Raw genomic sequence first — 13,964 nt, forward strand, 5'->3', positions numbered from 1 at the left:
CCCATTCATCAGTTATATTATCTGCAGCCACTTAGTTTCTGTGTTTTGTCCACCTCATAATCATCATTCTGGCAGTCCGAATTCGGTGGTATAAGAGCAGTGTTTAATCAGATCTTACAGCATTTCTACAGGGCTGGTTTTGCTACAATGATAACCTTGCTAATTTCTGAAATTCATTCCTAACTTGGTTTTACGCCTGGGTTTTCCTACTGATTCACTGAAGCTTGAATTACAACTGAAGTTATGAACTGGGATCAGTGGGATGCTACATATGTATTTGATGTGTGAAGTTTCTGTTGGCCATAAAATTACTGGCAGTTTTATCTTTCTGTAGGTATTTGGCTGCAACTTTGAGGTACTGTTATCTCAACGTTTGGCCCTTGGAATACTAACATTTTGGGGCTCCAAGTTGGTGTTTGTACCCACCTTCAACCCAAGTCGGGCCTTGATCTGACCTCTTATAGGAAACTAAAGTCATTACTATATTCTGCCCTCTGCTGGCTTGATGAGCTGTGGAATCTGGCTATCAGTTTATGTCAGTTCTCATATATCGAATGCAGTCCTTATTCGATGATGTTCTTCTGTATAGCTGTGAAGTTATAATATTGTTTCTCATCCTGAAGGCACTTCCTATTTTGATTCACTTGCCCAAATCTTTATACCCAACCAACAGATATGAGTAATCGTTAAGACCTAGATTGGTTGCAATTTGGGGTTGATCAGAGTTGTACTTCAGGAGTTATCAAAAATCACCTGCTGCTTTCTGAGTCCCCATTATTCTAATTGTGGGTGGGATTCTTAAATCTAATGGTGCTGGAGTGAATCAATTGGAAGGTTCCTCCAAGACCCCATTCGAGGCATGCTGAAAGCTTGAGCCAGTACTTCATATGGCAACTGAAGCATGACAGACTTTATGAAGAAATTTTGCTAGCATAGTTAATAGAGAAGGTTCGTTTAGGCTGAACCTGTGGTTTAGTATTTCCATTTTACAATGTCCAAAATGAATTGGATAATTCTAATCCACTTGGCTACCAAGTTAGAAATCTCATACCTGAGTGGATCAACTGGAAGAGGTGAGTAAATCAGGTAAGAAATTGTCCCCAAGGGAACAGCTGAATTGTGATGATTTCCAACTTCTAAAATGGTAACTTACAGTTCCTTTGTCAAGTCCTAAGAAGTGATTTGCATACAAGTTTCAAAACACTAATATCAAAATATTAGTCAGGAGCAAAAAACATGATGTTGGTTGATAGATGATCCAGAATCTGAAAGGTCACTGATCTTCAGAATACAAACATCAACCCAATACATTTCCACTGGAAAAGTATTAACCAAGAAAGGTAATGTGACAAACTCACCTGAATCTCTGTAATGCTCCAGCAGCATATTCAAGCTGTTTCTTCCCCACTGACATCCAAGAAACCTCGACTGCTGAGCCATATGTTCCAATGTCAGCCCAGCATAATTTACCACGTACACTATAAGGATCACAAACGTTCTCTAGGGTCAACAACTCAGCATTACATCGGAGATCAACTTGTGGACTCTGCGTCCGTGACGAAATCATCGAATGTTGTTCAGAGGATGAAGACAAGAATGAACTCAAAATATGTCCATTAGGAAATAATGGGGCAATGGTTTTCTCAATTGTAGATTGATTTGATGACACAACGGAAGAACCCACCAGTGATATAAAAATATTTCTCATACACCGAACCATTTCTTCTGATAGCTGGTTAGGGTAATTCCAAAGGCCCTCACTTGGCATCTCTTTGTTAAGCGTTTCCGTCACATGTTGTAACATTTGACCGGATATTTTCTGTTCTTCGATGGGCAAACTGGAGTCCACAGCATCCTGATGCAAATTATTGATTGTTATTTAACTCGAAAAAGAATTCGAGTGGGTGGAGAAAAAACATTCATTATTTCATTTTCAAATAATTATGTAATAAGGTAGGTGATCTGCAACAGATATGAAATAGCAGAAAATCTCAATGAAGTAAACCTCACCAGGCAAATTATGAATCCCTACTATTTCAAAAACAGGACTCCTCAGGTCCACCAAGGAAGAGCACAGACTACACAGACATAGGATCCTTCAAGTTCCAAAATGGGAAATTGAGGACCTACTGTGGCAATTCTAATCAAGAAGATCAATTTAAAAACTAATAATAAATAATTAATTAAATTTAAATCTTCAAGACAGATTTTCTCAACAATGTGCTTTTTATTAACCCCGAAATGTTAGACCTGGGCTTCAAATATTAACAATTACATCACATGGTTGAATATCACTTGATCATGGGCAAGCCTTATAGCAATGGTAAGATTACTCTATCGCAACTTGCCGGTCAAGCTTTAAATCAAGGAAATACCTGAAGCATCCTTTATGCAAAGCAGTGGTAAGACTGCATACACATATTTGCTCTCTCTCCAAAGCTTTCAATAGTGTGAGCTTCATGCACTTTGCTTCCCTTTTTAATGTGGGATCAGTTTATGCATAGGTCCTCAACATATAACACACTACATGCAGTCAGGGCCTTGGACCCCAGGCCACCCATCTGAAGGTCTTGTAGCTCCAATTTTGGAAAGCCATCAGTTTACACAAAGCCATGCATGTCAAGGAAGAATTGATCAAGTTCTCTTAGGCTATGTTTGGTTGCCAGGGAAGTCAAAGAGAAGTGAAAATTTTCAAACCTATGAAAGAAACTTTTGTAATCATACCCCTTGTGATTGAATATATTACCTCACATTTCTTATTCAGTAAAAATAATTGTACATGAATTTTTTTATTTAACTTTCAAACCAAAGAGATCTGGGTGACAGTAAAATGAACTTTAAAGACCAAATATCGGATTATTGAGTTAGTGATAGTCACATGGGGCAATGATTACCAAGTTTCTACCTAGGTTTCAAAATTCCACTTTCCTTCCCACTGATTCCCCTACCACCAAATGAAGATTTATTTCTATTTATCCCGTCCTACATTACATTTGGTTTGAGTTTCTAACGAGTTTTAAATCCTAAGACCCAATATCAGCAAAGATATGATTTAGAATATGAAATAGGCAAGGTGATATGCAGCTTCGAAGGTGTTGAATGGTCTGAGAACTTTAGAATTGTGTCAGGGAGACACAGTCAGCCTTTGTTTATAATACTACGAGAGCACAAAAAGAAAAGAAATTCTTGATGTGGGACTAATACAAATAATATCCTAGAGACAATTCTACCTTTTATTCCTAGAATTACAACACTCCCCTCAACTTGGTGCATAGATATCTATCATGCGGCTTATGCCAAACTTGCTAGTAATGTAGCCAAAAACCTTAGTTCTCAGACTCTTAGTAAAGACAATAGCCTTCTGGTTGTCAGACGAGACAAAGGAAAAGTTGATCAGTCAAGACTGAATCTTCTCCTTGTCAATCTCTACATAGTTGGTCATATCATGCTGAACTCAATTATGAGCTATGCTAATTGCTGATTTACTGTTTGAAAACAATGGTATGGGTGCTTTTAAATCTGTACTCAGGTCTTGGAGTGTTGCAAGGCAATATAGTATTAGTACTATTAATAAAGGTCGAATTGTTTGTTAGGATATATCATATCATTATAATAGTCCCACATCGGGAATATCTGTTTGCTTTTCTGCAAGCTACTGATATAAATAAAGGCATTCTATTTCACACAGACATAAGTCAGGATTTCTCCAAACTCCAATCATTCAACATGGTATCAAGGCCACAGATCTGATCCTCAGATTTGAGAAATACTAAAACCAAAAACACCTCCCCCCTTCCAATCGCTTTACCTCTGTGATTGCTCTAGGGGTGTCGCCACCTCCTGTCAGCATCCCCACATCTAGCGATAGCCCCTAGAGGCCATCGCCTCCCTTCTGCAAGCCCCCTAGTGTTGCCGCCAGCCTCCTACATCACCACCACAAGAAGTGATAGCCTCTAGGGCCATAGCTACCTCTTGATAGGGTCCCTAGAGGTATTGCCATCTTGCCTCAACCCCCTTAGACCCATTGTGATGTAACCAGCCCCAGATACCCCCAAAAGGGTCAAAGGAGGGCCCAAGCCCATGGGAAAGTAGGAGCCAAACCAGGAGGGCCAAACCAGCCCAAGGGCAAATTGGTCATTTTCCAACCCTTGGTTCGAGCGAGCCTTAGTTGAATCAAGTCCGGATAATATTTTAGAGTTTATTTTTTTTTTATATATATTTTATTTGGAGTCCTAGTTTAGCAAGTAATTCAATTGTTTGTTTGTTAGTTGTTGGTTAAGACAAGGTTGTCAGTTGGTTAGGATAGGGTTCCTTATCTTAAGGGACTGTATCTTATAGTTGGTTTTATTCTAAAATTAGTAGTTGAGTCATAATTTAGTAAGTATTTGTTGGATCCCTATTAGTTAGGGAGTCCTTAGTGAAGTCAAATTAGGTTTTGAAGGCTACAAATAGCCTAGTCATTGGGTGTAATACGCAGTTTTGAGTATTGTCTTGTGAAAATCGTGGGAGTGTTTGGGTGACCTGCTGCTGGCTTTTCTGCTCTTGTTTCCACAATTTGAGATCTTCATCTTCTCCTTCTAGCACTCAACTGCAAGTTCCAGCAAGTTTGGTGTGTCATAAGTAAGCACAGAGGTCCCCTATACTTCCCCTGCAATCTCAGCCCCCCTATCTAACCACCGTAGCCCTTCCCCTTCTCTTCTTCTTCCCAGCGATATAGCATACCCCCTCCCCTATTCTACCTTGATTCCCAACCCCTTAGACCCCCATTCAACCCCCCTAGAGTTGCCTTAAGCCACTGAATCTATTCCTATCAGTATTTGGTCGACCAATTCTATTTGCACCCATCTCAAAATTTCTGCAACTCATCTTCTTCCTTGAGATTTTCTGCAGAATTTTCAAACCATAACCCCAAGTCCAGCCATCATTTGAGCCCTAGAACAACCCCTGAAACCTTCGGTTTCAGCAATTCCCCTTCGCAGGAATTTCCTGGGCTAACCCTAAGTCTAGAGAGTTACCTAATTACCCCTAACCCTAGACTCAGGTTATATTACATTGTGTTATTCCCAAGTTAACACTGAGAGGGGGGGGGTGAATCAATGTCTTCTAAATTTCTCTTTGATGTGACGCTTCTTTAAGCTCAAAACAAGGTTAGTCAAGATAATGTTGTAGTTATCAATTACAAAAGAACACATCCACCACACACCACAATGTGGCTAGGTCTACCAAACAGTGCACCGCCACTCTACAATCAAAGCACTCCAATATATGCACTGAAAAATAAACTAGAAACACAAGACACCAAATTTACGTGGTTTGGCCAGATTGCCTACATCCATGGAGTAATGCCCTAAATAGAGCTTCCTATTTACTCAATATTTTCCATCTAAAATATTGATCAATACAATGATCAGAGAGAACCAACTCAATGTAATCAAAACATGGAGCACCCACTCCAGTATGAACTCTTTGCACCCACAAAAGTATAAGGCCACAACCTCAAACAACTCAACTGTAACAAGCAACTACTTGAAAGGAGCAACTTTTCAAAAATGAGGGAGATTACAATAGATTACTCACCTTCTTCTTCAATGTTTTCACCAAAATACGCATCCGAGCCTGCTCTCCATACTAATCTTGCTTCTTGGCTTCCCCTCCTTGTTTTTCTTAGTCTCCACAAGCCAAAAACCTCAAAAACCTGCAGTTGTTTCGCATATTTTTTTTTTATTTTATCTTAAACATGCAACACACTAGATCATTTTAATCACTATACATCGCAATTTACCATATATGCATACCCCCGGCCAACCAGACACCTCGCAATGGAATCTTTTCTGTATTGGACACTTGCGAACCAAACACATATATCTTGGCCCTTAAAATCGAATCTTAATTAATGTCATTCTAATAACCATTAGATTCATACCATTCAATCTTTTAAAATTACATGTCCTCCCTGAGATATAAAACTTCTTTCACAAAGACCCCCAAACTCTTTGCAAATTATTTTCAAACCCATGAATGTAGATTACATCACGGAGAGCAAATTTCATCTTATTTCTACGCTGCCCTGATTTGCTTCTATATCACACACTCTCATAAGAAACCTCATAACTTGTTTGATATCAGAATCACAATCTGAAAAGTGCATTGGAAAGAAGACTTCACGAACTATGTTTTTGCAATTGAATTTGAACCCACAAAACAATTGGATGACTACTCAAAAATTCATCCAAGATGACCCTTGTGCAGTGACCTGTGAAATCCACCATCAAAAGGAATCTTCGCTTCACCCAAAACACTTAAATCTTCTCACAAACACTCAAAACCTCTGTAATAGTGTAAATCACCCTCTAAAAAATAGCGAATGCCCAAAGCCTTCTATGGGACCTTCACTTCAGTACAAGCCATGTACTCTTAGAACACACTGTATTTTGGTTGCCAACAATGACAACACATGCATCCTATGGAACAACACATTGACTCTCCTCTCTTCTCTTTTCACCTTCTAAAACCCTTTTTTCTTCACCTATGGCTCTTCTCCTGTGGTGGTGAGCATTGTTCTTGTACCAAAAGATCCCTATTGATGTTGTGATCTATTTTTGGATGAGTTTCTTGCATGATTCCATGTGATGGCTGAATTAGTGACCTCTACCTCCTCTGGTACATCCGATATAGAGGAGACTCCCATTACTTCAGTTTCACGAGATCATGATTTCTCCCTGTTTCAAAAGACCACTGTTAGACTTAATGGACCAATCATCTCCGTTGGCTTCGATCTATTTCTTTTGTGGTTGGTGCTCGTGATCTTACAAGTCATGTTCTCGAGATGTTTCTCAAGCCATCTTCTTCTGGTACAACACAAGACAAATGGAAGATCGATGAATGCTCCGTTAGAGGATTCCTTCTTAATTCCATTGAACCAAGTATTGCAAAAAGCTATCTTCTTCTTCCTGATGCTGCCACGAATCACGATCGATATGGTTGCCAAGAACTATTTCAAAAGTGGGAACCCACACAGTGCTTCAAGATTTGGCGAAAAATCCATCTGCTGTAACAGAACATTATCCTAGTAATTACAACACTCTTCATGGATTATCAGACCTTGATTTCTACGGGCGTTTTACTCCAACCTGTGTTGCTAATGTTGCTGCCTATTAGAAGTGGGAAAATAAACATCGAGTGTATAATTTTTTGGTAGGCCTAAATATTGAGTATGATCAAATATAGGGTCAGATCCTCTCACGGGAACCTTCTCCATCATTGGAGAAAGCCCATGTTATGGTCGACGCTAAGGATAGTCGTAGGGTAACAATAATGCACACTCAGATGCCAGACAGATTTGCATTGGTGGCTGGTACAATAGTAACCAAACCCACACAAGTGATTATTCTAGTACACCAATTAAATTTAAGTATTGTGGTCGTGAGCGTCATACCAAGGACAAGTGTTGGAAGTTGCCTAGTTGTCCAAGAAATTATTATGAAGGAGGAAGGAATTCCAATCAGGAAGGAAATCAAGCATCTATCCATCACACCAGTTCGGACAGACCACATACTGCAACACCTTTGTCAGTTGACGACCAAGATTGATTTATCTTCTCACTAACTTCAGTGTCGAGTGTTGCTTCTGCCATAGTTCCTCTTTCAGATACATAATATACCAAAGGATCTTTGGTTGTCATAGTGTCAACTCGACCTACCCTTCTTAGATAATTGACTATGGGGCAACTAACCATATAACTGGATCTTCGTCTTTATTTCATACATATTCCAAAACTACCTTAACCCTAACCCATTATGTTCAGACTGGTTGATGGGTTTTGTTTCTCTGTCTCTGGAAAGGGACCCATCATCCGTTCTCCTTTCCTAAAGTTATCCTCTGTTTTGCATGTTCCTAAGTTTTCTGCTATTTTTTGTTTATTAGTAGTCTTACTCGTGATATGAAATGTAAAATCTCACTTACAAATAATAGAGCATCCTCCACAACATACAAGCCTTAAGAGGTTGTAATACCAGATTCAATAGACTTTGCAATGATTCGGGTAATCATGGTTTGAGATCTCGCTTTTTCAAAGAAGCGAAACGAGGGCAAGGTCTAAGAGTTCCCACAACTCCCTCGAGATCTCGCCTATCTCACGATTCTCACCATATCTTGCCAGACCTCGACATATCTCGTCAGAACGCTCAATTTTTTAGGGATTTTTTGCTGATTTCAGCCGGATTTTCACTTGCAACTACCCTTAGCACATCTAAAACACCAAAGGAAGACCAATTAAGCGCATTTCAATTAAATCTTCAACCACAAAGGACAATGATGTTGCTTGGCAACACGGAGTCCCCGCGGAACCACAGGGCCAAAGGATCACATGTAGCTGTTGTGGCAAGCCCTTAATGGAGGCAAACGTTGGTTCAAACGACACTTTGGCTAGTGGCTACTATGATACACCCATGTGCCCTGCTGTCCCTAACACAATAAGGGAACATATATTAGACCAGCTAATGGAGTTGGAGGGCCAATGTGTAGCCGCCGGTATACGACGTCATTGTGATCATGGTGCTGGTGGAGCTGATGCTGGAGTTGGTGCTGGAGCTGGGGCTTGATTGAATTTTTATCTCATTCCATACTTTTCTTATAAACTTATGAGTTACGACTTATATAGAACTTCGAATGGTTGTATAATTTTATTATTCTATTATTAAGAGTCAAGATAGAGATACTCATATGGATGGAATTCTGATGACATTTAAGTTATTTGATATATTTGATACACTTGCTTTTCAATTATATGCCTTAAAGGTTCTATATTACATGTTGTATAACCTTGCATTCCCCAATCCTGCAGCATTTTGGTTTCATACGTAGGGTCGACTTAAAACTCATATTTAGGGTTGTTTTCTCACAAATCTAATGTCACCAATATGTTCAAAAGGCCTAAATTAGACTAACTACCAAGTTTGAGCCCAACCTGGACCTTAAAACCCCTTGAGATGGGCCATCAAGATGACCCACCATTTTTTTCCATATCTCAACCAAGATCTCGCCATGTCATTCAAGATCTCGGTTTTTTGAAGCGGCGAGATCACTAGAAAGAGTGAGTTCTAAAGCCATAAGGGTAATAAAAAATGTAGGGAAAAATTACAGATCCTTCATACAAAAGGAATTACACCATGAATGACTAAAAAAAGCCCTTGGTAGGAGAAAAGTGCTCATCACCAAGGGAATAGGAGCATAAAGCAAAGGCGCAAGACTAATACAAGGGTCAAGGAAGGCGGCGAGGGCGCTAGGAGGGCATTGACAGGGTGGCGAGGGCCTTAGAGGGATCACAGGAATGGGTGATGCCGTGGGAACCTAGTGAGAGGGTTTAAGAGGGTCGGCGGTAGGTGTTGGGGGTTATAGGCCTTGCAGTTGTGGTAGAAGATCTCGCTCTCGCCAACTTGAAACACTGAGATCTCGACCATCTCGGCGAGATCTCGGTCAAGATATGCAATTTTTTTACGTCAACTCAATGGTTTTTAGGGTCCCAATTGCGATGAAACTTGGTATTTAGCCTATTTAAGGCCTTTTGAACACATTGATGACCTTGGATTTGTTAGAAAACAACCTTAAGTATGGTTTATAAGTCTACCCATAGTGTGAAACCGAAATGTTGTAGGATTAGGGAATGTAAGATTATACAACAAGTAACATAGAACCCTTAAGGCATATAAATGAAAAGCAAGTGTATCAATGCATCAAATAATAAAATTATAAAACCATTAGAAGTTCTATATAAGTCATTAAATCATAAGTTCATAAGACAAGCGGAGAATGACTGATCTTCCTTTGATGTTGTAGATGTGCTAAAAGTAGTTGCAAGTGAAAATCCAGCTGAAATCCACAAAAAAAGGGACAAAAATTGAGAGTTCCAGCGAGATATGGCGAGATTCAAACAAGATATAGCGAGATCTCGAGCGAGATATGCCAAGCTCTCAATTTCCATCTAGTCACTTCTTTGAAAAAGCAAGATATCTCGCGAGATCTCCCACCATGCTTGCAGTAGCCTATGAAGGTCCTTACGACCTGGCAGAGGGTCCGACAGAGGTCCTAAGGCCCCAAGAGGCTGGCACAAATCCTAGGATCTGATGGAAGAGGGAAAAAAGGGAATCGGTGTTGTTTTGCTGAGAGGAGGACGGTGGTAGTGACTTTAGGGTTTCTCAAAAAACTTCTTAGATCCATGAATCAAATCACGAGGAATTTCGACTATGAATACCACATTGAATGATCTAAAACTTTTGACCGATTCTGAGGAGACACAGTTGGTCTTTATTTAAAATAATTCCAAAGTACAACAAGAAAAGAAATTCATGATGTGGGACTATTACAAATAATAGCTTATAAACAATCCTACCCTTTATTCATAGAATTACAACATAAGGGTGCATAGATATATCGTACATAACAATCACATATAGTTCCAAGACAACAAACAATATAAGAATTTGAAAGCATTCACTATTCACAACAAGAATGAAACCCTCCAAGAATAACAGTAACTAAGCTTGCATCACAAATTTGTTGGTGACCACTGATAGTAGAGTTAAGGCTCATAAACCAAATTGTATGTTTTATACAAGTTTGAACTTGGATCCATCTGCACATTTCTATATCACAAGAACTCTACAATTATAAAAAAGATAGTTACCAGAACTTCGTTGAAATGGAGCATATAGAAAACCAGCTTTGAATTCAAATGAAAAAAAAAAATACAAAAGGGAAAGAGATGCACCCCTGTTGTCGAGCATGCACCAAATGATCTTCTAGTAGTTTCCAACTGGTGCTGTCTTTGCTCCAGGTGTGAGATTTCTCCACAAGTCACATGCATATCAGAATCTTCAATTGCTGAATGCTAGGAACAGGTCAACGAAGACGAGTTCAGGATAATAAGACCATTAATAGCAAATATTATGCAACTTCACACAAAACCAAAGAGGGAGGAACAATTAATAATTCAGCAAAAGACCCATAAGCTATTTGAGTAAGAGCAAGGACCAATATATCAACTTCAGCATACATGCAACAGCAGATCATAGATAAAATAATGATACAACTCTCGCCTTTCAAGGATAACTTCTCTCTTTTGTAAACATAAACATAATAATATTAAGGATTTAAAGAATACCTCCTTTGGCAATATGTAACATTTGATGAGGGGTTGGAGATGAATGATATCACCAGCTGATGGATATGCACATTACTTACACCTCTAGAGTGATCACGTAATAATGGATGTGCATTAATCATTTAGCCAAGCAGGTGGTCATAGACAAGCCTAGCATCACAACCGTAGTCTTCACCAAGCCAACCATAAGAGCACTAAATCAAGAAAAGTCGGAAAATTGAAGTAGATCTGACCTTGAAATTTGGGTCTCAAGAAAATTTAAGAAAAAGAAGAGAAAGGGTGGGATATATTCTTGGTTTCGGCGCAGGATGGGGAGGGCTCTTGGGTTGCCACAGGGGGGGGGGGGAGAGGAGGTTCTTGGTAGGCTGTGACAGGAGAAAGAAGGGCAGGGAGGGTTCTTTATAGGCTGTGATGGGAAAAAGAAGGGTGGGGTAGGGTCCTTGAAGAAGTCGCAGGGTAGGTGAGGGGCTGTACTTGGAGATGGTTAGGGGCTACTGTAGTTGTTGAACTACTGCTGAAGGTTGAAGAACTAAGCTGGTATTTCATGAACTCTTGCTGAAATTGGAGAAGATGACTCTCAAACACCAACCTTGGCCCTCCTAAGAAGACCATGATCCAATACCCTCAAATTCAGATTCCTTGTCCAATTCAACATGTCTAATAGTGAAGGGTAGGCTTTTTTTTTTTTTTTTGGATGAATAAATAATAATATTAAACAAACAACAAACTACAAGGAAGGGCCAAACGGGAAGGATCAGGGAGAAGGGATGAATTGGGAGTTGAGACCCCAAGAGACAACAATGAGCCTGTTCCTTGGGGAATCAACAACCGGGGGATGGGAGAAACAAATGAGTCTAGCTGATACATCAAAATAAATCACGTTCCAAATCGAATCAAAAGAGCGGGATTTATACCTTCATGTGGAGTGAAAGACTTGGGCTCTAACTCGAAAACATAACTTGACTCAACTAGAGACTCCTTTATAGATTAGGATCCCTTCACAACTCAATTAAATGATAACCACAAATAAAAGAAACCTTATCCAAAAAGAATCTCAAATAGATTCTATTTGGGAGTAGAACTCAAATTACTAAATTAAATAAGTAAAATCATATTTGGTCTCACAAAAAATAAAATAAAAATTACTAGACGAAAATAACCAACAAAAGAGGTAGGAAAAGGACGAACATATCCTGTAGGGTTCGGCCAGCCCAGTAGTTATGCCAGGTGGACTTTGGGCCCAATGTAGGGTTTCAGCTAGGGGGAGGATTCCAGCTTACATCAATTTTCACCTTCTTGAATGAATTGATCTCTTGATGAATGTGCCAATCATGTGCACCAAGGTTAATCCTCTAGAAATCTTTCGTGTGAACTCATCCACGCATGTTGCAGTGGGGAGCAAGTAGCAGGTGTGTTGCCACTAGCACTGCTGCACAACAATACTCTGGCAAAGTGATAAGACGAGGGTTGCAATCTTTGAGTGTACAAGCCTTCTTTTCAAAGAACCAAGGGACATGATGAAGACAACATGTTCAAGCTCAAAGAGTCTTTAGTTATGCCCCTGTAGCCTTCTTATTCCACCATGCTTCCACTGCATACAATTATCTTGGCTATGTCTTCATGAACTCTTGTGTGCAACTGCCATCTCCATACATAAATGTTTCAAGAACAGTATCTTGCACTTCAAAGGGCTCTATGGTGGTGCTTTAATTTACTTCTTTCTAACATAGCCTTACTTGGCTTGTACTTGCCTGTAGTGGTTCCTCCAAGATACCTTTGGAGACCAAGGGTAGGTCACTGCACGTGGAATAGAGGCTGGTGCTTCTACAAAACTCGTGGGCAGCAACTCTGTTTCTTCTGTCATTTTACTATGACTTTGGCAATGGCCCAAGTGTGCTACCTTATTGATGAAATCTTCTAGGACTGCCTCTAGAGGTGGCCATGTGGCCTTTCTGTGAGGAGGCAGTTTGTGAATGTGGTGGACAGCAATTCCTTTCTTTGGCGGTGCTCTCCAGCTAAGTGATCTTCATCAGAACAATCTTAAGTTGTTCATTTTCTCTAATTTCTCTGGCACTACTTCTGGAAGAAGCTTTTGGCTTGGTGGAGGAGGTCTACTGCCTAGAAGAGGGAGTTCAGCCTTGCCTATGGTCACTTATGGTGCTGTCCTCTACTTGTAGAATTTCCTAGATTGGATGTTTTGGCTTTTAACTTTTCTTGAGATTGAAGGGGCTTAACTTTAGGCTGAACTTTTGGAGTAGGTCCTGCAGATTCCATTGGAGGAGTTAAGCCTTGGTTGCCTTCTTGACTAGTTCCTTTAGGTTCTTAGCCACTAAATGCTGCGCCTTGATACTGGGATCCTTCTGGGTTGAACTATGGAACTTTCTTTATCTGGCCTCCTCTAGGAGATTCAAGGGGAGGAATATCATTTTCTTCCCATGGTAATTGAACTTACAAATATTGTCCCTCCCAAAAATAGATACATCATTATCAAATAACCAAGGTCTACCCAAAATTACATCAATCACTTCCATGGGACCACGTCACACCATACTTCTTCATAATAAAAAAGTAATCTAATGGGTACAAGACATCTGAATTTGACCTCCACACATTCATCGTTGAGAAGACCCACTCTATATGGGTTGGGATACTCTTCTACAAGAAGCTTGGCCTTCTGGATAGAGAGCTTAGACGCCACATTAGAATGGCACCCATTGTCAATAATAGCTCTGGCGGTGGTTTCTCCTACCTTCATTGAGTATGGAACAAACTGCTCCTCCTCCAATCTTCATTTTCAATATTAGAT

The 13,964-nt window shown here is 39.9% G+C and overlaps 1 protein-coding gene across 3 annotated transcripts in view; it reads right to left on the bottom strand.

Moving 5' to 3' along the window:
* LOC149018706 (uncharacterized) overlaps positions 1–13,964 on the bottom strand; it is a 73,328-nt gene that overhangs the window by 7,393 nt on the left and 51,971 nt on the right. For all 3 annotated transcript variants that reach the window (XM_089152866.1, XM_089152867.1, XM_089152865.1), the window contains exons 8-9: positions 10,766–10,885; positions 1,359–1,855 (exon numbers count right to left, since the gene is read on the bottom strand). In XM_089152866.1, the coding sequence (XP_089008992.1) occupies positions 1,359–1,855; positions 10,766–10,885 (617 nt within the window). The remainder of the gene's footprint in view (positions 1–1,358; positions 1,856–10,765; positions 10,886–13,964) is intronic.

This window comes from Hakea prostrata, chromosome 4 (genome assembly GCF_041222555.1).
Source record: "Hakea prostrata isolate BN-2017 chromosome 4, UWA_Hpros_2, whole genome shotgun sequence".
Classification (NCBI taxonomy): domain Eukaryota; kingdom Viridiplantae; phylum Streptophyta; class Magnoliopsida; order Proteales; family Proteaceae; genus Hakea; species Hakea prostrata.